The sequence below is a fragment of the Podarcis pityusensis genome, assembly GCF_964106645.2.
Source record: "Podarcis pityusensis genome assembly, chromosome: 5".
NCBI classification, from domain to species: domain Eukaryota; kingdom Metazoa; phylum Chordata; class Lepidosauria; order Squamata; family Lacertidae; genus Podarcis; species Podarcis pityusensis.
In genome coordinates, this window is record NC_138032.1 from 30,443,655 (window position 1) to 30,466,556 (window position 22,902).

Here is a 22,902-nt window from a genome sequence, read left to right on the forward strand (position 1 = left end):
GGGAGTTCTGTAACTGAGTGTTATATTGCCCCGATTCACTGAGGGAGGTCTGGGCACAGAAACAGGAATCCTTGCCAAGTATTCCCTGCTGGCTTCGACACAGTGCAAAAGAGGCTGCCAATGCACACAATTTATCTGCCCAGGTGTCTATCAGGTGTGTGTGTGTGCAAAGTTCAGTTGGTGGCTAGGGCTGTCGCCTTCAACAGAGCTCACCAACCAACCATCTCCTGCAGAGACATTGGACACACAGTATTGGGGGTGAATATCAATGAAGGTAAGCTCTACCTTTTCTCAAAAGGCTATTCAGTGCTGGTGCAAGAATGCCTGCACAGATTCTTGCATCTACTTCACAATGGAATCTTTGGGTTGGAGTTGAAAGTGTTGGATTGGTTGGTGCCATGTTTCTTTTTTACGGCTTCAAAGTAATATATTAAAACTATGGAATGACATCTTGTATAGGGCTGATTCAAAAATCAGTGAAATAAGTGCCACTGACTAATTTTGCACTACTTGATACCAAACAATGTTGAACTTAAGGATTTCTGTCACAACTGTGCAAACACCCCCCAAAAAAAAAACGCACACAGATTTTCAAATACTGCAAGAGCAAACCGTTATGTTTGCTAAATTTTTATCCTGGTGTATCCCAAAACAGTATGAACACATGCTAGGAATCAACCACCAACTGGATGCAATACCAGTTGTGTAAAGTGTGACACTTGTACATTCCAAACTGGGGACAAGAACTTTGAACTTCAGGCGAAACTTTTTGAAAAAATGAATTTAATACAAAAATTAAAATTGCATATAAATCAAGCTCAACCTATAAAATAAGTACTCTTTTTTAATGTTACCTTTTTAGAAGGCACACTTTCATCCTTTCTGTTTCTAGAGTGGTGGACATGCTATTATGCTGCAGTCAAAACAAAAGCATGTATTGTGGTATCTTAAAGACCAACCAGTTTTATTATGGTTTGAGGCATTTTTATTGACTAGAATCCATTCCCTTTAGATCCAAGATGAAGTAGAGTCTAGTCAATGAAAGCTTAAAATCTGTTAGTCTTTAGGGTGTCCCCAGATCTTTCGTTGCTAGAAATGTCAAAAGTTATACAGCTTGATTGGCAACCAGAAAGCTGGAGAAAAAACAGCTGATAATGTTATAACAACTTGCACATATATAGTAATAATCCGAGCAATACTTACAGACCACATAAGTATCAGCCTTCTGGCAACATAGGGGTTAATGCTCCAGTAACTGAATGGGAGGAATGTGATGTAGAAAACCTCTTGACCCATTGCAGCGGAAATCCTGAACAGGTAGTAGTAGAAATAATTCTTTACAACGTATTCTTGTGAACAGTCCTAAGAGAAATTGTTTTGTAAAGGTTAATATGTTTTGCTGAAGAGAAACCAATGTTACTTTGCTACTCTAACAGCCCTCCAGAAACTAATTTGTTATTCAAATGATCTCTTTGCATGTGACATTTGGGTCCTCATGTTTTAACACATGGGTGCAATGCATTTCCTGCCTAACTGACATTTTTTAAAAATTTAATTTGTTAAAAGTGTCTTTTAACCCACATTAATCTATTATATCATGCAAAACAAACAAAGCTGGTAATGCACCAAAAAATTTAAAAGCCTAACATAGCTCAAGAAGTAACAGTCTGCTTTTTATTTGCTCCTAAGCTAAAACCAACTAAATGATAAGCAAATAATGAATCAAATCCATGTTGTACAAGATACCATGATGATAATGTATTGTTCTGAATACATAACAAGGAGGAGAACCAAGACACCATAATTCAATTTGTCCCTGTGATCAGAACAAAAACGTATAGGGCTGAGTTGTTTTTTTTAAAAAACCCTCAATCTTCATTTTATTTTGTTTGCAATATTATCCAAATGTTACTATCTCACATTGAATGGCACACAATGAAAATCTTCTTCCCTGGACAAGACACATGCAACCAGTATTTATCTTCTCAACAGAAAAGCGTTTTTCTAGTCTGAGAATACCATTAACACCCACAAATCACCAAAATTCTTATGCGAGTGTTGATGTGTGCAGGCAGTGGGGGCAGAGGACAGGATACAGCATTTCCTTTAAGTTTTCCTTTGCTTCTCGTATTGGGAGGGAGGGGGAGCTGTTGGTTGGAAAACAAAAGGAAAACCTCCACTAAGGCATATGCCTTCCCAAACAGCCAACTGCTCTCAAAGGACAAGGGACACCTTTCTAAGGTGGCATGGATAGTTGCAAAAGCAGATGCAGACATCTTACTCTCAGTGACTGAGACAGCAGACTGAGCATTTGCTCACTGACATCCTTGCCTCCCCAAGGCACTATAAAGAGGGGCAAAGTTGCCAGTACAAAAAGTAGCATTCTTGCAAGTTTTGCAGGGCATGTGGCCAGGCACTTTTGAAGGCAGGAAACCGGATTGGGTGGAATTCTGGCCCAGGACAGGAAGCCAGTTCTTGGGTTCTCAATGCCAAGCTAGACGTGATGCTTTTCATTTTTCATCGTCACTAGATCTATTTGTCACCGGACAAAAGACTCCAGGATACAAGATTTAAAAATCAATACAAAAGGTAAAGGGACCCCTGACCATTAGGTCCAGTCGTGACTGACTCTGGGGTTGCGGCGCTCATCTCGCTTTATTGGCCAAGGGAGCCGGCGTACAGCTTCCGGGTCATGCGGCCAGCATGACTAAGCCGCTTCTGGTGAACCAGAGCAGCGCACAGAAACGCTGTTTACCTTCCCGCCAGAGCGGTACCTATTTATCTACTTGCACTCTGATGTGCTTTCGAACTGCTAGGTTGGCAGGAACAGGGACCGAGCAACAGAAGCTCACCCCATCATGGGGATTCGAACCGCCGACCTTCTGATTGGCAAGTCCTAGGCTCTGTGGTTTAAACCACAGAGCCACCCACGTCCCAGCTTTTGAATATAGCCATCAACAATTAATGAAACACTTATCCTGCTGAGGATAATATAAAACAAAAACAAACAAACATAAACATTATATAGGCCAAGATAAGAAAGACATCAGATAGGAACCACAAAATGGTGACTTCCCCATCAAGGAAGAAGGTGTGAGTGAAGATTTATGTCAGGAACATGGAAGGAGGGAATAAAGATCTACAGTGAGAACAGGGGGCACTCAAATCAACCTTACCCAATGGTTGAAGTGGGAACCAAAGGCCATCGTGGGAAGGGGCCCACTCTGAATCACACCCAGTGGGTGCAGAGCCCAGGAGCCCCCACCATTTCCTCCCAAAGGGTGGGATGAGACCAGTAGAGCCTCCTATTCACCAAGAAGCCACCAGGTAGAGGCGTCATTGTGGGGAAGGTGTTGAAAGGGAGGAGACAGATCTAGTCTCCAAGAAGCATGCCACAGCCATAGCTGCCACCACAAGAGCGGCAGCAAAAGATGGATTCCTTGAAGGCCAGATTTGCTGCTCCTGTGAATCCTTCCACCTGAGGCAGTCACCTCTCCTTGCCTCATGGATGGGTTGCCTCAATTTTATTTAAGTGAACAAGCTATGCAAATCTGATGAAAATTGGGGGGGGGGGGGAAGGAGAGAGAAGCTGTCCAGCCAGAAACCAAACAAATTCATAGTTATGAAATGCATTGTGTGGGGAAGTTTGAACCACATAACTTAATTGGCGTTAATGATATTTTCTTCCTGCTTGATTTTCAGAGTAATTTCCTTCAAGGCAACTCCATTTTTAATACTTCCTTTTCATTCCAGGCAACAGCACCACTTCATCACAGTGTTCATTTCCACGCATAATATTTACACAACAAGTTATTTTACATAACGAAATGGAATAAGCAAATAGACTGGAGACACTTTTGGGGCACGACTTCAACAGTGGTAAATTCATCTGAACTGAACTCTGAGGTCAGACTGGATAAGCAGCCTGAACAACAAAGCGAGTAGCAACAGCAGCTTGTTTCATAAGGTCTCTCCTTTTTGTACGATGGTCTGTAGCAGCGTCCGCTAACCATGTGTCTTCCAGAGATTTTGAAGCACAACTCCCATCAGTCCCAGCCAGCATGATTGTATACTCCAAAAACTCCAAGCACTGGAGGTAGGACTGGGATAGATCCCTGCCTGAAAGCCTGGAGAGCCACTAGCAGTCAGTGTAGACAATACTGCGCTAGATGGACCAATGGTCTGATTCAGTATAAAGGCAGCTTTCCATGGAGGAAGGATGCCGACAGAAAGTGTAAAGCTAAATGGAAACAGTGCCCTGGGAGCAGCAAACTGCCAGCCAGTCTGGTATGGTGGCTGTTCAAATCTCATTCAGCCACAAAGCTCAGTGTGTGACTTTAATGCATTCTTCTCTCAGCAAAGTCTACCACTAGGAATAGGTGAAACGGACAATTTTGATCTCTCTTAGTTTCTCTGTTTTCCATTCTTAAGTTCAGTTCTTTACATTTTCACATCAGTTTGTGATTTTTTTAAAGTCCTCTTGAAAATTCGTCAGCATTTAAGTGTGAATTTCTCAAAATAAACATTTTTTAATGCAGTTTAGCCTAATATGCACATTTTTGCAAGGCAATTTTCCCCAATACAATGCATTTTTGAATGTTGTTTTCATTTCATGCACACTTTAGTGTGGCATATGTATTTTTGAACACACTGCTTGGTGGGAACACTGCACTGCAAAATTCAGAGTAGTGCAAATTTTGAAAGATGATTGCGCTTTGGTTCATGCATTGTTTGCAAATAGTTGGTTCATGTATTGTTGGTGAAAATTGGGTTGGTTTGCCTTTAAAAGCAAAGTGAATTTCTCCCTCATCTCTCTACCTACCAGGGTAAGAACATTTTGAGGGCAAAATGTGGGAAATTATGTACAGTAGACCATCCTAGGTTGCTTGCAGAAAAGGCAGGATGAAATACTGCAATAAATAAAAACAAAATGTGTACATTTAAAAAAAAATGCACACCACTTACTAGCATAAAACACCTCTAAGCAGTTTACAAAGAACATTGGGCAGGAAGCTCAACAATGGTCAGAGACGACCTGGATACAGAAGTATGACATGATGAAAGGAAAGATGGAAAATATGGGAGGATGAGAAGCGGTGCAAAAAAGGAGAGAGATGAAAAACAATAGGCTGTGGGGAAATCCCACAGAACCTAGGGACAAGAGGAGTTGTGTGTGGTTAAGATAAAGGTGAAGGGAAAACAGCTAAAGAGCAGGGCAGCTGTGTTGGCAACAAGTTTTTAAAGACTTCTGTGAATAGCCTCCAGATATAAGCACCTTGCCATCATTGGCAGCAATTAAGCCTTTCTGTTTTCTTACTCCAAGAAGCATGTAGGGAATGCTCTCCTATTGTGATGCACATGAGTTATCTTGTAACATTATCCTGGACCAGCTACAACAAGACTTTGAGAGAAGCTTAAATCTCTGATGGGCAAAGAGCCACACACTGTACCCAGGGCTGCATCTAGATACCTGCAACTTGCAAGCTTACCTCCAGCTGTCACTGGATATTACAACAATTGTGAGTCGATTGTCCTTCTTCCTAAGAGGCTGTGGCAGTGTAGATGGGACCATTCCCTGTATATTTCACAACCTGTTCCCTTGAAAAGTGATGTGAAAACAGGACTGTAGGCACTCTCAATGGCACAAGTCTCCCACAAGAATGAAAAATGTGTGCATTCAAGGCTCTGTTCAGGTTCTAGGCAGCAGACATGTCTAAACTCACCATCCCTGTATTTTTCCAGAGATGCTACATGAATGTTTAAATCTAAATTCTTTGTGAGACTCCCATAGCAATCTAAAGATGGTTATACTTTACTGAAGGATGCAAGTGTCTTAAATTATTAAATTTCCCTTATGAAGTATTAAACACATGATCTAGTTACAAACAGTATTCAGTTGAGCTCAGCTCCAGATGTGGGAGGGACAGTAATTTCAAGAATAATTTTCAAAAGACATGTTAGTTTTCAATACACAGGGACTATTTGTCACCACGGAGCATTCAAAAATGCCTTCCATTTAGGAAAGTCTGTGTGCCACAAAATTCTGCTGCATCAGTTTATCAGATCTGGCTCAGCCTTCATCTAAAGCAGAAGATTATAACGTGTGGTTGTAAACCAGATTTTTTCTTCATGAACACATGCATTTCTACACAAATACCCCTACCTGTTCTGCTTTCAGCAATAAACATAATGCCATAAAACTTCAAACCTGCTTCTCCTCCTTTGCTTTCACCAGCACAAGAATTGCAATATTGTATTGAGTTTCTATAGTTTAATACCCAACTGAGGAACATGATTCGACAATACTAATCCTCAGCATTCATTTAGAGCTTTGTATCTTCAAAGGGTTGTACAACATTAATAAATTAAGCTCACCTACTCTAATGTAGCCATCACCCCTACTTTATGTAGAAAAATGAGCTGCCGAAGGCAAGTAAATAGGTGTTTTCAGATTTGGGATTAGAATTTGAGTATTACTCGTAATCAGACCCACACAATGCACAATAGCCAATCCTGACTCTACTTAGTCAGGCTTATTTTTTAAATTAACTATAATTTGTGTGCCAAATTAATATCATTCTGTAAAATGCTGAAGGCAATGCAATCCAAAATTAAGAGTCTTTCAGATATTATGGCCTCCAGGATTTGAAATACATTAGCTCTGCTGTGCAGTTACCAAATGGTGCAGAGCTGAAGGCAGGTAGGATTTTAGCATACCTTGCAGATTTAATGATTTTGAAATCATGTAAAAGTGGCAGCTAGGGTCTTAAGACACCTACAAGGCAACGCCAGTTTCCCATAACATAAGCAGACCCTATATGAGATCTTGCTAGATTTTAAGTGGAGAACTACCTTTCTGGGGGCCAAACTAGATGTAACAGTGGCAGACACAATCACTTTCATGCATCTATCCATAATTATATCTATCTAATTATAACCTCAAAAGGGAGAGAGTTGAATCATCATTTCTGAAGTCAATTGTCCAAACCCAAAGCCCAGCACCAGAAATGAACCAGGCATGGAGAAGAAACAGAATTGGATTCTTCCAATCAGCTACTTGCCACACCAGAGGAAGGAAGGGTAGAATTATTCCCCACCTCCTTTTGACAGGGCCCAAACTTTCTCCATGAACCGCAGCATTCAGATGTGAGTGCCTGGCTTTCCTAAAAGAGAAATTAAGTGACTCCCCATCTTTTTCATGGGGAACCGTTGGCCCTCCAGATGTACAGATACCATCATCCCTGGCCACTGGCCATGCTTGCGGGGGCTGATGGGAGATGCAGCTCAATAACACCTGGAGGGCCAAAGGTTCTCCATACCTGTGTTAGAAATTTGCTCTTTGGAGCTGCTCTGCATAGATCTAAGCTAATGTGTTGATTGAGGGAAGGAGGGAGGAAAAGCATCTTGGAGAACGGGTGGGGGAGAAACAAAATCTGCACACCAGCATATAGTATGCGTGTTATATATTTAAAAAGCACATGTGAAGGACAGAGTAAGTGGAATGGTAGGAAAGAGCAAGGCAATGGAGATCTTTAAGGTGGAAAGAAGTTTTTTTTATTGTTCCCATTATTCTGAATATGAAAAAGCTCATTTATCCCACTAGAGCGTGAATGAAGAACCTTTAAGATGCTAACTCTCCTAAGCCCCAGCTGACATGGTCAAGGATGAGAGTTGCAGACCACTGCCATCTGAAGGGCCATATAGTCCCCATCCTGGCTGTAGACAAGGGTTTCCCAAACTTGGGTCTCCAGCTGTTTTGGGGCTACAGCTCCCATTGTCCTCAGCTAGCAGGAACAGTGGTCAGGGAAGATGGGAACTGTAGTCCAAAAATAGCCAGAGGCAGGGAAACCTGGCTGTAGGTCATATAGCCAAAATCATTCGTTAAACATATCAAGAAAATTCCAATCTAGGCACAGGGGGATAAATATTATGCAAGAATCTCATCAAAGCCTAACTTGAAAACTCATATTTCCTCCCTCAGAGTGAATATACATTTAAACAAACAAGTCATTTCCAATAACAGCTGAGTTGCTGTTACTACTGTGCTTTCCTCGTCCCTGTTGTGCTCTCCCATAGTTAGTTTTTTGTGGCAAATCATAGTTTGCCATTATGTGTGAAACAGGAAAATACCATAGTTTGGCATTTTGCTAGGAGATGACCATTGGAGCCATTCATTAAAGCTAATTCAGCAGCGGGCACGGAGACAGATTAATCTTCTTCAAACATCAGATAAGTAAAGCGTTACAGTGCAACTAGATTACATTACTTCTTACATTCAAAAGGTATACAAAGAGAAATAGTATGACAGTTGCGACTATAACTATTGACGCAAGGGTTTTTCACATCAGAATAAAGACCGGCTTGCTTGGATTGGATTGGAGAGGATCTGAAAGGAAAAAATGGGAAAGCTATGGAACAAAAGAAGGGGGGGGGGAGGAAAATGAACTCAGTTCAGGGGGAAAGTAGTTGGTTGAGTAGTTGGTTTATTATAAATAAAATAATAATAATAATAATAATAATAATAATAATAATAATAATAATATAATAATTATTATCTCTAGATAGGGCTCAGAATGTTGCCCGCTAGGACACTGAAGAGCTGCACTTGGCATGAGACAAGTTCCTGTGTTCCTAAGAAGGAACAACAATAGCACAAGAAAGAAAAATTAAAGCTGCAGCCCTAGAAGCACTTTTCTGGGAATAAGTCCTTGGATCATAATAGGACTTGATTCCAAGGAAACATGTATGTAGGACTGCACTGTAAAGTGCAGAAGCAATAAGCTGGAAACAAATAAGATAATAAATTGAGCATGGGAGGACAGAATACAAAGGGAAGAGACTTTTGGAACATTTACTTGATAGATCCCTGCTCAGAGACCTCCAGCCTTTTGAGACAAGAGGATAAACAAATTGAAGTGGTCAGATATTACTAGGTCCACCTGAATAATGAAGTATTTCATAAAAGTCACACATACACCCTCTTTAGCAGTGCTACGCAGGTAGCACACTTGAATCTTGGTGCATCAGTGCCCACACAATCAGAATTAATTAGTTTGTGTCTCTTTTCAACAGAGTTCAGTTTGGGCACATCATAATAGCTATTATCACAGAGTAGTATTGTTTCTGTTTGTGCACAATGGTCTCCATGGAATTCTATGACATAGTATTGTGAGGTGGGAAGATATCTTAACACTTAAGCAGCCATGCCATGCGCAAGAGAAGTGTTACAGTTTCAAAGAGTAAGCCAACATTACCTTATCAAGTTCCTGCTTGTGTTAGTACAGAATCATTACAGTCTGGTGGTACAAAGGAAATCAATGGCTAGGATACAAAGGTTACTTAAGGAACTGTACAATAGGAAAGTTTCCCATTCTTTACTCTTCCCTATAACCACCTGCGATCCCCCCAAAAACTATTGCTTTGGGATCAACAGAACCTTTAAACAATCTGGGGTAAGGGCTAAATTGGAGGAATTCCTTTTAAGTTAACATCTTTTGATCCAAGCCAATAGGTTTATGATGTCACAATATCTGAGGTTTATTATAATTTTCTTCTGACATCATAGAAGTTAATCAGTTCTGGGAGCAGGAAGGAATACAATGTTCACATTTTCAGTTTTATTGAAGGGTGGAGTCCAATTCTTCACCTAGTTTCTCACTGAAAATGACATCACCCTACCTATCTAAGGTCAAGTTCAATTCTGTCACACTAGACCATGATTTTGTACTTTATTTTAAATGAATGCACATCAGCAACTCTTTGGAAAGTGTCAACTCATTCACAAATTCTGAAGCAAGTATCTCATCACCCACTAGTCCTTTGGGGGGGGGCCGGTTATCCTATAATCACCCAATTTGCTTTCATTTAAAATTAACCTGAAAAATAAAGCAGCCTAGGAAATTTGCTAGATGTTAAGTCAGGTAGGTATAACACTGCCAAATTCTTCTGCAACAATGTCGTTCCGTGATCTTGCAGAGTCTGCCTTCCATATCTGTGCTCTGCCATGTCAACAGGAGCTCAGCACAACCGAGGTCGAAGGCTGGAGTGCTCGGCTATCCCTGATGTCCTATACTTGCAACTCAATTATTGCTGAGCCAAGGAACGGGGGCTGCAGTTCTTTCCTCTTCCCCTCCCTTCCTCCTTCCTTTAACCTTCCTCACTTGAACAACAGGAAATCCATCTGCCTCCGCGAGAAAAAGAGGGGGGAAAGGAGCGAGATCGTGGGGCGAAAGACCCGGACAGGGGAAACCTGCGCCAGACTGAGACGAGTCCATTTCCTCGGGATAGCAAGCATTCCGCGCGCTCTCGCAACTCGCCTGCATTCAAGGAGGTGCCATTTCCTCCGTCCAACGTGCCAAGCTCCTTATCTGTCTCTAGGACGCGCTTCTGGGTCAGAGACTACAACTTGAGCCCCGGTACCTTTTCCTCTCCCCCTCCCCGCCGCTGTTTCAATTAACCCCTTCCTCTCCCTTTGTAACTTTCTTACCTTCCAGCCGTTGCTGGCGGCGCCGGGGGCCGGAGGGTGGGCGCGCTGCTTGGCCGGACTGCTGCGCCCATTGGCGACGTCCCTCGCGGGCAGGTGGAGGGGGCTGCCGTTCCCCACCTTGCCGGCCTGCTCCGCCCCTCCCTCGGAGGCCGGGAAGAGCCCGCAGCAGCGCTGGAAGCGGGCCACGGGCTGCGAGTCCAGCAGGCAGGCCATCCTCCTTCCCGGCGGCTGGGGACTCGCTTCCCCCGCCCAGGCGCGGCGCGCAAACCCAGCCCAGCCCGGTCGGCCGGCCACCGCGTTGCGGAGGAGCCAAGGAGAAAGGGCGGGGCTCCGGGCGCCCCGCGGACAGGTGCAGGCGGCGAGGCCCCGCCCACCCCTGGCCGCTGCCCACGACCCTCCTTGCCCCGCCCCGCCCCGCCTTGCATGACGAAGGCGGGAGAGGTGACAGGGTGATCTCTCAGTCGGACAGTAGCGCAAGATTCCTGCAGGAACCTGCTCTATGTGGAGCTGAAACCAATGCCATTCAAACCCAGCCAACTCCACACCTGCCTGCCTACCCTATCTTCCTTGGGAAATACTGCAAATGATCTTTCTTCTGGCTATATAGAGCATCTGCAATGGTGGTGGTTAGATGTTGGGCTGAGACCCAGGTTCAAATCGCCACTCCGCCAGGGGAACTTGGACAAGGCACTGATTCTTAGCTGAACGTGCCTTCAAGGCTGTTACAGGGACAGAGGTGTACCTCAGCTCTTGTGCCCTTGACAATGAGCTGTATCGGCACCCTGCGGCATCACTTGCACCCATGGCAATGAGATGTATCGGAGACCAAGGACCAGATACCCTGAAAGTTTCCTTTTTGCTGCCTTTCGCACTCTGCCAGTGACTTCCATGCAGAGGTGGTTTTAGGGCAGTACAACTGGTTCAGCACCACTGGGCACTACGCTACAGGGGGCGCTGTAACAATGCTGTAGAATGGAGCGTGAGAGACAGGGGCACCGAATTTTAGTACCACACAGGGCACCGCTGAAATTTGAGAGCCTAAAGTCCACAGCCGTCAAGATTGGGTCTGCTCTGCTCTGCCTTTCCTCCTCCTCTATCAGTCTGTCTACCTGCCTCCCAGCCTTCCTCCTTCCTTCCACTCACTGCTTTCCATTCTTCCTCCTTCTGCCTTTCCTTTCCTTTCCTTTCCCTCCTCTGGCAACTCTTATTACTCTCTCCCGCTTTCTCCCCTCTGAGTCCACTCACACTTCTAATAGCACTGCTGGCCAACTGAGAAGGAGGCCCCACAGAGCTGTTGCTATGGCCCATACCAGTGACTGGATTCCCCCACCATGGCACCTGGAGGAGCCTGAAAACCTTGTCCAGATGACCAGAGCAGCAGAAGGGCAGTCCAGGCAGTGTGTGGATGGGCAGGCTGACTTCTAGCCACTCTAAGCCAGAGTGGAGAGGTTCGATTTTTGTGCCCTCCTTGGGCCTGGGCCTTTGGCGAGGGCCAACCAAACCAACCCCTAGGTGCAACCTCTGTGTGAGGACAAAGAGGAGGGATTCAGGGACATACTGTCCTAAGTAATCCTGTGCACTCAGAAGGAAATCATTTAATGGTTTGGTTACAGCATAGTGCTCATAACGCCAAGGTTGCAGGTTCGATCCTTGTATGGGACAGCTGCATATTTCTGCATTGCAGGGGGTTGGACTAGATCATGAGTTGACAAACTAAGGCCCGGGGGCCGGATGCGGCCCAATCTCCTTCTCAATCCGGCCCGCAGACGGTCCAGGAATCAGCATGTTTTTGCATGAGTAGAATATGTGCTTTTATTTAAAATGCATCTCCGGGTTATTTGTGGGGCATAGGAATTAATTCATTATTTTTTCCCCAAAATATCGTCTGGCCTCCCACAAGTTCTGAGGGACAGTGGACCAGCCCCCTGCTGAAAAAGTTTGCTGACCCCTGGACTAGATGATCCTCCAGGTCCCTTCCAACTCTACAATTCTATGAGTCTAAGTTTAGTGAGGCTTGCTGCCGTGTTAAGTTGTATAGGGCCGTAGCCTTAGTTACTGAGCATAAGAAGGAAGTGCAATAGTAATGTAACCAACAAAATCAATGGGTGTGCTAGGGCCAAAGACAGCTATGGAATCCAGGTAAGAGACTTGCTAAATTTACAGCATGAGCCAAACCGTTTCTGCTCAGATTCCCCCTTGAATTCAAGGTAATTGGAGTTGGGACTGCAGCCTTAGTTAAAGTTCATTCACTAGCATGTATAAGTTACAGTGTCTCAGGCAGAATCAGGAGAAGTGCTGTCCAATAAGTCTGACACAGCTGCGTTACATCTGCCACTTGGGACCAACATAAAGCAGTGCTTTGCATCGCTATGCTCATCTTGAAATAATAGGATCACCTTTCATTTGTCCTGGCTGATTAAGTAACATCGAAGGCTCATCAAGTGGTGCTTTGAGTCTATTGTTGACTTTCTAGAAGAAGTCGCTCTTTCCTTTTGCAGGTGCTACTTATCTGCCAGCCTACTTTGGGCTGTGCTGCTGCTTTAACTGGGGCTAAGCAAGACTGCAATGCAGATGCGCCTGTTTACAGAATACTGCTCTCAGCACAGCCTGGTGCCCTCATTTTGATGCTGTTGTTTTTCCAAAGCTTTGTGCTGTGCAGTTCACTGTGGTCCTGGCATTCTGCCACACAGAATAGAGAGGGCCATTGCTCAAAGCGTAAGCAGAGACCCTAAGGTCCAACTCTATTTACAGCCATACTACTGCCCCAAAGAAAGCTCATTCACTCAGCACCTTCCCACTGATTAAGGCTGCGATTCTATTCATGCTTTCCTGGGAATCCCATGAAATTCTGTGGGCTTCCCTCTGAGTACGCTTGTATAGGATTGGACTGTAAAGGTGCATAACCCAGAGGACAGTGTGCCACAATCAAGGAAGCCAAATAAATATATAAAAACATCAATATGCCTGTAGAACAGACGGTGCCAATTAACACAAAAAAGTCTTGTGTTATATGCAATTCCTTTGAAATAAATTCAATATTTTGCTGACCTTGCTTTAGGAAACCAGAGTTAACTGAGTTTAACTTAAGCTTAATGTGAAATTATTTAGTATGGTATTGCAGCATAAATGCAATCAGGACACTTCCAAGAAGCATTAATTTAAAATCATGGAACATTAAGTATCTGATCCATCTTCTTTTATATACATTTTTGTGTGTGGAAGCTTTGCAAAGACACATTACAGACATTTTCCTAGAAACCTCAGGAAACTTAATGCCCCTCTTTTTTAAATATAAAAACAACAACTCCAGCTCTTTCCCCAACAAATCTGTTTGTAAAAAGGAGTACCCACAGAATGGCCTGGAAGTAAACATACTTCTACTGTTGAGTTAAGCAGGTTTAGCTCTGCAAACTGCCTGAAAAGAACCCCCTCCAACCATATGCAACTCACTCTGCTCCCCTTAGAGCAACATTCCCCAACCTGTGCCCTCCAGGTGTTTTGGACTACAACTCCCATCAGCTGCAGCCAGCATGGCACCAGGTTGGGGAATGCTGCCTTAGAGGGAACCAAGTTGTGAGTGGTGGTGATCACGACAGCAGAAAAACCTGAAAAGTCTGGTTTCTGCAATTCTTGGAAAACAAAGCCACCAGCATTTGTTATCCCAGAGGGCTACTTTCAGATCTCTCTCCCTGTATAAGAACCAGTTACGTAACTATAGTGGACAGAGAGGCAGACACAGACAGGATGGAATTTGCTACTTGGTCACATGTTTGCTGAATAACCATAGGAACAGGAAGCTACCATTGATCTATCCAGATTAGTACTGTTGACTCCAATTGGAAGTGGCTCTTCAGGGGCTTAGAGAAGGGTCTGCACCATCACTTCCTACCTGATGCTTTTACATCACAGGTGAGAACCCTGCTTCTCAGGGGCCACAAGTTATTTAGGCCTCATTTTATTCAGCCCCAATGTCTCCTGAAGCGGCCCCACTCTCACATCCTGTCAGAGTTCCTTCCTGTGCAATTGCTCCTTTCTATGTAATTCAGAACAACTGGAAAGGGCAGTACAGTGGTACCTCGGGTTACATACGCTTCAGGTTACAGACTCCGCTAACCCAAAAATAGTACCTTGGGTTAAGAACTTTGCTTCAGGATGAGAACAGAAATCGTGCTCTGGCGGCAGGGCAGCAGCGGGAGGCCCCATTAGCTAAAGTGGTCTTCAGGTTAAGAACAGTTTCAGGTTAAGAACGGACCTCCTGAACGAATTAAGTACTTAACCCGAGGTACCACTGTATTTTATTGAATAGAAATAAATCAATGTTTGCTTTTTGAACTTTTTTTTCTTGGTTGCAAGACTTTGGGGGAAAGAAATAGTGCCCCATCTATCTGAGAACAAGTTGGTAGGTGTCTGTGTGTGTAGCACATTAAAGTCAGAAAGGATTCCTCACCCCCACAGTAGCTGTATGGTCAGTTGTATTGGAGAAAAAAATCGAAATCCTCTGTATGCTTATTTTACTGTAACCTTTTCCAACCCAGTAGAGCTTATCTGCATAGACCTGAATAGGACTGGGAATTCTAATCTGAAGTAAATTTGAAGCAGGGCGATCCGTTATTTGGGATTAGTTCATCAAAAAAGGTATGTCTTTGCCAATCAGCAGCTCAAACTCTGCCCACCAGCTGGCATGCAGCCCCTTACAAATTAACCCCTGAGGGGATGCAGCCCTCCACAAAAAGTAAAGTTCCCCACCCCTGCTTTAAATAGATATCAGGGATTAAACCTGCATAAAAAACAGTGTGCATTATCACTAAACTATGGTCCATCGCCTTGGCTACTCAGTCTCTCTCAGCCTCACCTTCCTTATAAGCTTGTTCTCTTTCCAAAATTTTTTTTATTGGTTTTCACACTATTATAAACAAACAAACAAACAAACAAACAAACAAACAAACACATAAGACAAAGAAACATAAATCATAGCCTTATTTAAAATTACACTTATTAGCATTGTTAAGTGACTTCCTTGCATCCCCTTGGTTGAATTTCATTGCATATCCTTTTAACGGTTTTTCAAATCACAATTCTTATAAAATTTAACTTGAACATTAACATCCTTAAATCTTCACATTATGAAATTAAACATATTAATTCATCACTTAACATAAATAAAGTCCTAAGCTAATTAAGTATCTGCAAGCTGTTTTCAGTTAATTTAACTTAACATATTTAACTAGGTAATCCTTAAATTTAATCCACTCTTCCTGATACTCCTCCTCTTTCTGGTCGCGGACTCTTCCGGTTGGGCTTATAAGCTTGTTCTCAAGATGAATGGGGAGGGGTATAATATATACTACCCTCAAGGACAAAAACAAATAAATATGAAATGTCACTCAGTATAGTTAGAGGACTAGGCACGGTTAGCAAATAAATGGGGCAGGTCCACACCACACATTTAAGCACCTTCAATACACATTTCAGGCATGTGATTCCCCACAAAGAATCATGAGGATGGTAGATTTTTCTTCACAGAACTACAATTCCTAGCACTCTTTACAAACTACAGTTCCCATGATTCTTTGGGGAAAGCCATGTGCTTTAAAATGAGTGTTGATTATGCTTTAAATGTATGGTGTGGGTCTGCCCATAGACCCCGTGTTCTAACCTCTGATGCTATATTTTCCAGGGGTCATGATAGAGGTGTATATGATGGTGCATGCTGTGTAGAAAGTGGACAGGGTTGTTGTTTGCCCTCCCACTCTCAGGACCATCCAATCGGATGGAATGTTGGAAGATTCAGGAGAGATAAAGAAAACAAACTTCCTCAAGCAACACCTGGCTTAAACTGTGGAATTTGGCTTAACCCACAAAAGGTACTGATGACCACCAACTTGGGTGGCTTTAAATGAGGACTGGACAAATTCATGAAGGACAAAGGTATCAATGCTTACTAGCCATGTTGGCTATAGTACCTTTACATTCAGAGGTGGTTTGCCTCTGAATACCAGTTCCTGGTACCACAAGTGGAAAGACTGCTGTGCTCTCAGGTCCTACTAGAGAGGTTCTCCAAAGTATCTGGTTGGTGACTGTGAGAAAAGGATGCTGGAATAGGTGAGCCTTTGGTCTGACCAGCAGGCTTCGTCTTACGGGTTTTATCTGTTTCTTTTATGACTGTATCCAATGGGCAGAGGATTCCAAGTGCATGGACCTTACTCATGTCCATAATTTCAATGGGTCTACTCTTGAGCATGACTTTGTTAAATACAACCTGTTCACAAGGGGGAAATCTCTCTTGATTCTGAAATTAAATGATGACTCAAAACAGGAAATCAACCTATTTGCTGCAATAATTAGGATGCAGGTTTGAGGAGCTCTCAAAGGTTTAAATATTATTGCGCTTATACGACACATTTCCTCTAGAGGTTCAAAGTGGCATACGTGTTTGCCCTGTCTCTCCATATTATCCTATAACAACCCTGTGACGTGGGTTAAGCTGAAAGGTAGTGACTGTCTCTGAGTTACCCAGTGAACTTCATGAGTGAGTGGAGATTTGAACGCTGGTCTCCTAAGTCCAACACTCTAACCACTACACCACCCTGGCTTACCTCAGATAGCAGATGACCACAGCAGTATGAATTATACAGACTACTTTGTGCCCGCTTTTTATAGAGTAAGCCCCCCAAATTAAATCTGTTCTTTAAATAGTTTTATTCAGTTTTTGCTTTTTTTGATCTAATAGTTACTGGGATATTTTTAATTCTGCTCATTAGCATGCTTATTTTGCATTTGGCATCCACTTCTATTTCAAGGTACCATAAGAACAAAAGAAGTGAATTTTATTGTGAGGTAAACATATCCTGTGAAATAGTAAAAAGGGTGAGCAGTACAGCAGCTGCCTGCTGCATATTTATCTGCTTCAGATAGAAGCAATTAACTTTCCTGTTTATGTGGTAAGTAACCAGATAATACTATGTAATTATGTATGATTTGCATTGCACGAAATGGTATGGGTAATTTCCATTGAAGTTTTGCAGGCCATTTAAAATAATTAATCTCCTCCAAATTGTTTTAATGTTATGAGGAAATATGGCTGGTTGAGTTTTAACACAATTCTGGAAAAAAAAGACTTTCCAAAGCAATTTCCCCCCAATGTGCTCAGTGATATGGTTGCAAAATAATAATTTTAAAAGGTAGGATGGAAGCAGTGGAAGTAGCAATTGTCTTAACCACAAAAGCGAAAACATATTTTACAAATTCTTCCTACGCTATCCTGAGCAATGGTGAAATAATAGGATTCGTTACCTTTTTAAACCTCATCCTTCCTTCCAAAATCATCTTCAGTTTTTTTAATCCAAGGAGAAGTGTTTCTCGTATTATGCAGAAGCAGCTGTGTGTTTGCTTCTGCATAACAGTTGCTCAATGGTAGAGCATCTTCCTTGCATGCAAAAGGGCCCAGATTCAATCCCTGGCATCTCCAGGTAGCACTGTTAGAGCCCCATGTGAAACCCTGGAGAGTCATTGCCAGTCCGTGTAGAAAGTACTGAGCTAGACAGACCAATGGTTTCATTCTGTATAAAGCACCTTCCTTCCCACATTGCTATGTTCCTGTGATATTATTTGAAGAATGAAAGGACACTCACAGAGTCCCCTTGGCCGCCTCATAGGTAAGTGCATCAAAGATCCTACACCCTACTAGGGATGGGAGGAGAAATTTGAAATAGTTTACATTTAAAGCCAAGCCTCCCCACCACCACTCAAGCTGGAGCAGAATTCATGCAGAGGTCATCAAAGGCTCAGACTGAAATCAGAGGACAAAAAATGCCAAACCTGTTCTAAGTAGTTGATACAAGGATTCTCCTCCATTGGAGCTGGGATAACAAAGCATCTGGATGATTTAAAAAGCAAAACAAAACCTTGACTGGTCCAGGGATGGGTGTGGCTTGAGGCTGTTCACCTCTCTTGTAGAACACTGGAGAAGAATGCAATGGCAAGTTGTGTTCTTCTTCTCTGCAATCCAGTCTCCATGACTGCTTCAGCAGCAAAGAGTGGTTGAACCAGGACCTGCTCACAGTTCATTGCCAACTGGAGAGAAGGACAAGATGGCACCCTAGCCAATTCCACATACAAATGAGTAGCTGAATCTTACTTCAGCACTGGTGATGGGACAGCGTCCTACCCCACACCTGAGAGTAACAGCTTATTTTAGGGAGTTCAGAGGGAGGCTGCTGAAAACCCCTTTCCTCCATAACTGCTACCTGAGACAGCTTCCTTACTCTGTCAATTGATAGGGCCGGCTGTTGGTTGATCAGACTTGGATCATCATCCTCTTTCTGAACAACCACAGATGGGCAAGACTCAATTGCAGACGAAGCTGTTTGAAATAAGTGCACAACAACTACAAATCTTAGCCCATGTTTAGGGGTGAGGAGCCTCTGTTCTGTTCTTCTCAACCAACAACAGAAAGCTCCTACCCTGTTCAACCCCTCTATTTCTCAATTTCTGCATCCAGACACATGCAGATGTTTATTCAAATAATGCTATACAAAGATGTTCATACAAATAAGATTTCATTGTTCAAATTCATGGATGAGACTGGCTCTGAAACCATCATATGGTCCAAATACTTCCCGCCTCTCTGCAAAGCTAGAGTCCTCTGCCTTGAATTTTCTCAGCCTATTCATAACAGTTTTTGGAGATTTTCTCTGGAACATATGGAGCCAACTGCTTTCTGAATTAAGAAGACAAATTGTGGGAACTGAGAGCCCAAATGACAAATGTTTCCTTTGCATGTTTCTCCAGCAAAGGTTGCAATGATATGCACAGCCAAGAGCAAATGAATACTTGTTTGGGTGAATGAGAAAATCTTATGGAAAACCCGAGGCCATCATGAATTGGAAAAGCAACTGAGCTATAAAAGGTTTTATTTTCAGGGTTTCAAAAATAGCTCAGTACTGAGCGTAAAGGGATAGAATGGAAAGTCAGGCTCAGCTGCCATTCAGTTTAAACAGTGGAATGAATGAGACGGTACTGAATAATATATATGGAGGGCTTATGGGAATATTGACATATTCAATCCTTCTTCCTTTGCAGTCCCAGTTCTTTTCCTGCAATTTTAAATCCAGTTAGGAGTGTGCACACTTGTGTCCCAAATATGGGAAATGATGCTCAAAAGCACTTTTAACTATAAATTATTCAGAAATATGTATGTTTATAGACAGAAGCAGAAGTTTATCATGTAGGTCATTGTGAGTGCTTAGGACTTGTAATATATGGGATGAAAACACAGAGGTAGCCATTATAATCATCACAAGGCAGTTATGCCCCTTTTCTCATTCTTGAAAATGTGAGTAAATATCATGAATAAAAGATAAGGCAGGTTCCCCTTCACCACGTAAACTCTAGCTGTGGTCAAGTCATGCAGTCAAGCAGCAAAAAGGCAGAATATAAATGAGTGGTTCCTTAATCCCAAAAATATCTTCCAAGAGTGTCTGATTTCTTCCTTGGTTCACAGTAAAACACTGTGATGTAATGGTTAGAGTATTGGATGATGACTTTGGAGATCAGGGTTTGGATCCCCACTCAGCCATGAAGCTCACTGGGTGACCTTGAGCCCGTCACCATCTCTCAGCCTAGCTTACTTTTCAGGGTTGTTGTGAGGATTAAATGTGGAGAAGGAGAACCGTGTAAACTGTTAGAATTCCTGCTCCATGATTGCAGTCATGGGATTGTTGTCTATCACATGACGGTGTATGTTTTGACTCCACAGAGTGGGAAGTGATGGAGACAGGTTGTTTGTGTTGCTGTGTTCCGTGAAGTGAGACTATTGTCCTTTTTCTCTTTGCTGTCTGATGCTAGAGAGAGAGGGAGCCATGTTGCAGTGCTCTGTGTGTATTTATATGTAAATAAAGTAGATTAGCCAAAATGCTGAGTTGCTGAGGTCTGTTACGCAAGCTGCGAAGACTTTGCGGATCCCTAAGTGTGTCGGTGTCTGTTGGCATTGGTTGCTATGATGTTCAGGCTGAAGAAAGCTTATGAAGCTCCTGAACGAACGACCAGGAGGGAGAGAACATGCCAGTTGGGCATGTGTCTCTACCAGGGTCCTACTCGAGTGTAGGACGAGCTCCTGACATAAACAACCTTGATATCATTGGAAGATAAAGGTGGCATATGCGTGAAATAAATAAATTACTTCAAAATAAATCAAAAGCAGAGGTCTCTGTGGTTGATAAAAATTTATTTCTATCTGCCTGCATTATGTACAGAAGAGGTGAGATGGCAAGACTCTTCCACTGGCTCAGCTGGAACCAGCAAACCACATGACACATCCCTTTCCAGAAGTGTCTATGTGAACTGTGCACCTCAGAGAGAGACAGCAAGGCTCGCTGCATCAGCTTAGCTAGGCATGTGAATTTGCTTTATTTTAGCCTCCTGTCCATACCTATTCAGTGGTAAGCTGCCATGTCTAGCTCTGACCAGGGCCAGACACTGAAGCCTCAGAGAATGAACCAGGCACCCTGTGGTTCAAAGATCTTGAGGAGAAGGAAGTCCCCTAAATCCAATGCTGAGCATCCCTTTCAGTGGCTTTCTGGGTTGATATCCAATGAAGAACCCCAGGAACTGTCAGAGGAGGAGGTGGAGCCATCCGCCAGTCCTTGAGCACCAGTGTAAAAAGCTTTGGTTTGGGTTGAAGAACAACGATGCAGCATACATCTTCAGCCCCAGAGTCATCAGCCTACACATGAGTAAGAAGTCCCTGATGCTCCTTTGCTGCCAGCGGCTGTGGTTAGGGTGTGGTTGTTGAGGTGGGAATAGTAGCACATTCAATACTTCTTCCTTTGCAATCTCAGTTCTTTCCCTGCAATTCTAAATCCAGTTAGGAGGATACTCCCTGGATCATGCAATAAGCCATTTAAAAACAAACAAACCATGTACAGTATTAAAGAAAATAAAATGACTGAAAGTGCGTGTTGTTCATTCCTGTTATGCGTAGTAATGCACTTCTCATTTCCCCAAGCAATGAAAAGCCCAGAGTTAGCATTACAGGATTTTATTTCTTTATCACTTTGTGTCCCTGAATCTGCTCCAGAGGGTTGGAGAAACCCAATAGCATATTTAGGGTGTGTGTGAAGAAGTTACATTGCACAGCTAGAAGTGATTGTACAGGCATAACCATTAAGTTTAAAACCGCCCACTGTTTCCACATCAGATTCCCGGAACAGTAGGATTCCTGCAGCCTCCCAGGCTTTTTACAGTCCAGCTAAGAACATAAGAGGCGTTTGCTGGATCAGGCCAGTGGCCTATCTAGTCCAGCATCCTGTATTCATGATGGACAACCAGATGCCTGTGGGAAGTCCACAAACAGGACCCCAGCACAAGAGCCCTCTCCCCTCCTGCATTTCCCAGCAACTGGTTTTCAGAAGTATCAATGTGTCTGACTGTGGAGGTAGTGGCTAGTAGCAATAGTTGGCCTTGTCTTCCATGAATCTGTCTAATCCTCTTTGAAAGCCATCCAACTAAAAACCCAGCAGTTCAGATTCAAACTCCCATAAAACTGTTTCTCTGCACCTTCCATCTTCCAAACATACCAACCATGAAGCAGCATTAATATTCTCTCATGAAAGTCCACAACCAATGAAAAAGAGAGCAAAAGTAGCTGCATTAGGCTGAATTATGAAAAGAATTCCAAAATGCACAGCTAGGCAACATCTTTATTGGGAATGTCCCAAATATCCCTAAAATGTGACAAGCTTTCAAGTTCTCCAGATCTTGTAGTTAGGCAAGATGCTACACAAGAAGGGGGAGACGGGTGTAAAGCTGGTGTTGCATCCATGAGATCAGCTTGTAGATTTAGGCCCAGGAAGGAGACTGTAGGCTGAAAAAGTTCCTCCCAGGTGCTACAAATATTAGGTCACACCGTTGGATTCTGGGACAAAGAAGCAATGGCTGTTTGTCATCTTTGAGAAACTGAAGTCAATTTGTTTTTTCAATGATAGGCTCATTCTCCATAAACGGCACAGCCAAAATCATAATAGGTTGGGAACAGCATTTGTACTTACCTGTTGAACTTACTTCATCCTAAAATGACTATCCAGGCTCTCCATCTGCCTGCCTGCCTGCCTGCCTATTTATCTATTTGTTTCTATTATAATCATGAAAACCTCTAACTGGTTAACTTAAAGTAAAAATCATTTTGTGACAATCTCTTGGACAGAGCATGCTAGCCTTTATTTAGGTTTCATCACAGAATTTGCCCCAACCTTGAGGAAGCCCAGTGGTAGAGCTCATGCTTTCCATGCAAAAGGTCCCAGGTCAAATCTCCAACATCCTGAGGCAGGGCTGGTCAGGACTACCTACCGGAAACTCAGGAGCTTTCCAAGTGGGCCAGGGACAGCCTCTGGGTTGGAACCCAGGAGAGCTTCTTCAAG

General features: G+C 43.1%; 1 protein-coding gene across 1 annotated transcript in view; it reads right to left on the bottom strand.

The window, feature by feature from the left end:
- The window catches only part of SGPP2 (sphingosine-1-phosphate phosphatase 2), a 30,041-nt gene extending 19,238 nt beyond the window's left edge, over positions 1 to 10,803 (bottom strand). The window contains exons 1-2 of the mRNA XM_081006966.1: positions 10,487 to 10,803; positions 1,204 to 1,362 (exon numbers count right to left, since the gene is read on the bottom strand). Of these exons, the coding sequence (XP_080863092.1) occupies positions 1,204 to 1,362; positions 10,487 to 10,699 (372 nt within the window). The 5' untranslated portion in view covers positions 10,700 to 10,803. The remainder of the gene's footprint in view (positions 1 to 1,203; positions 1,363 to 10,486) is intronic.
- Between the last annotated feature and the right edge of the window lie 12,099 nt (positions 10,804 to 22,902).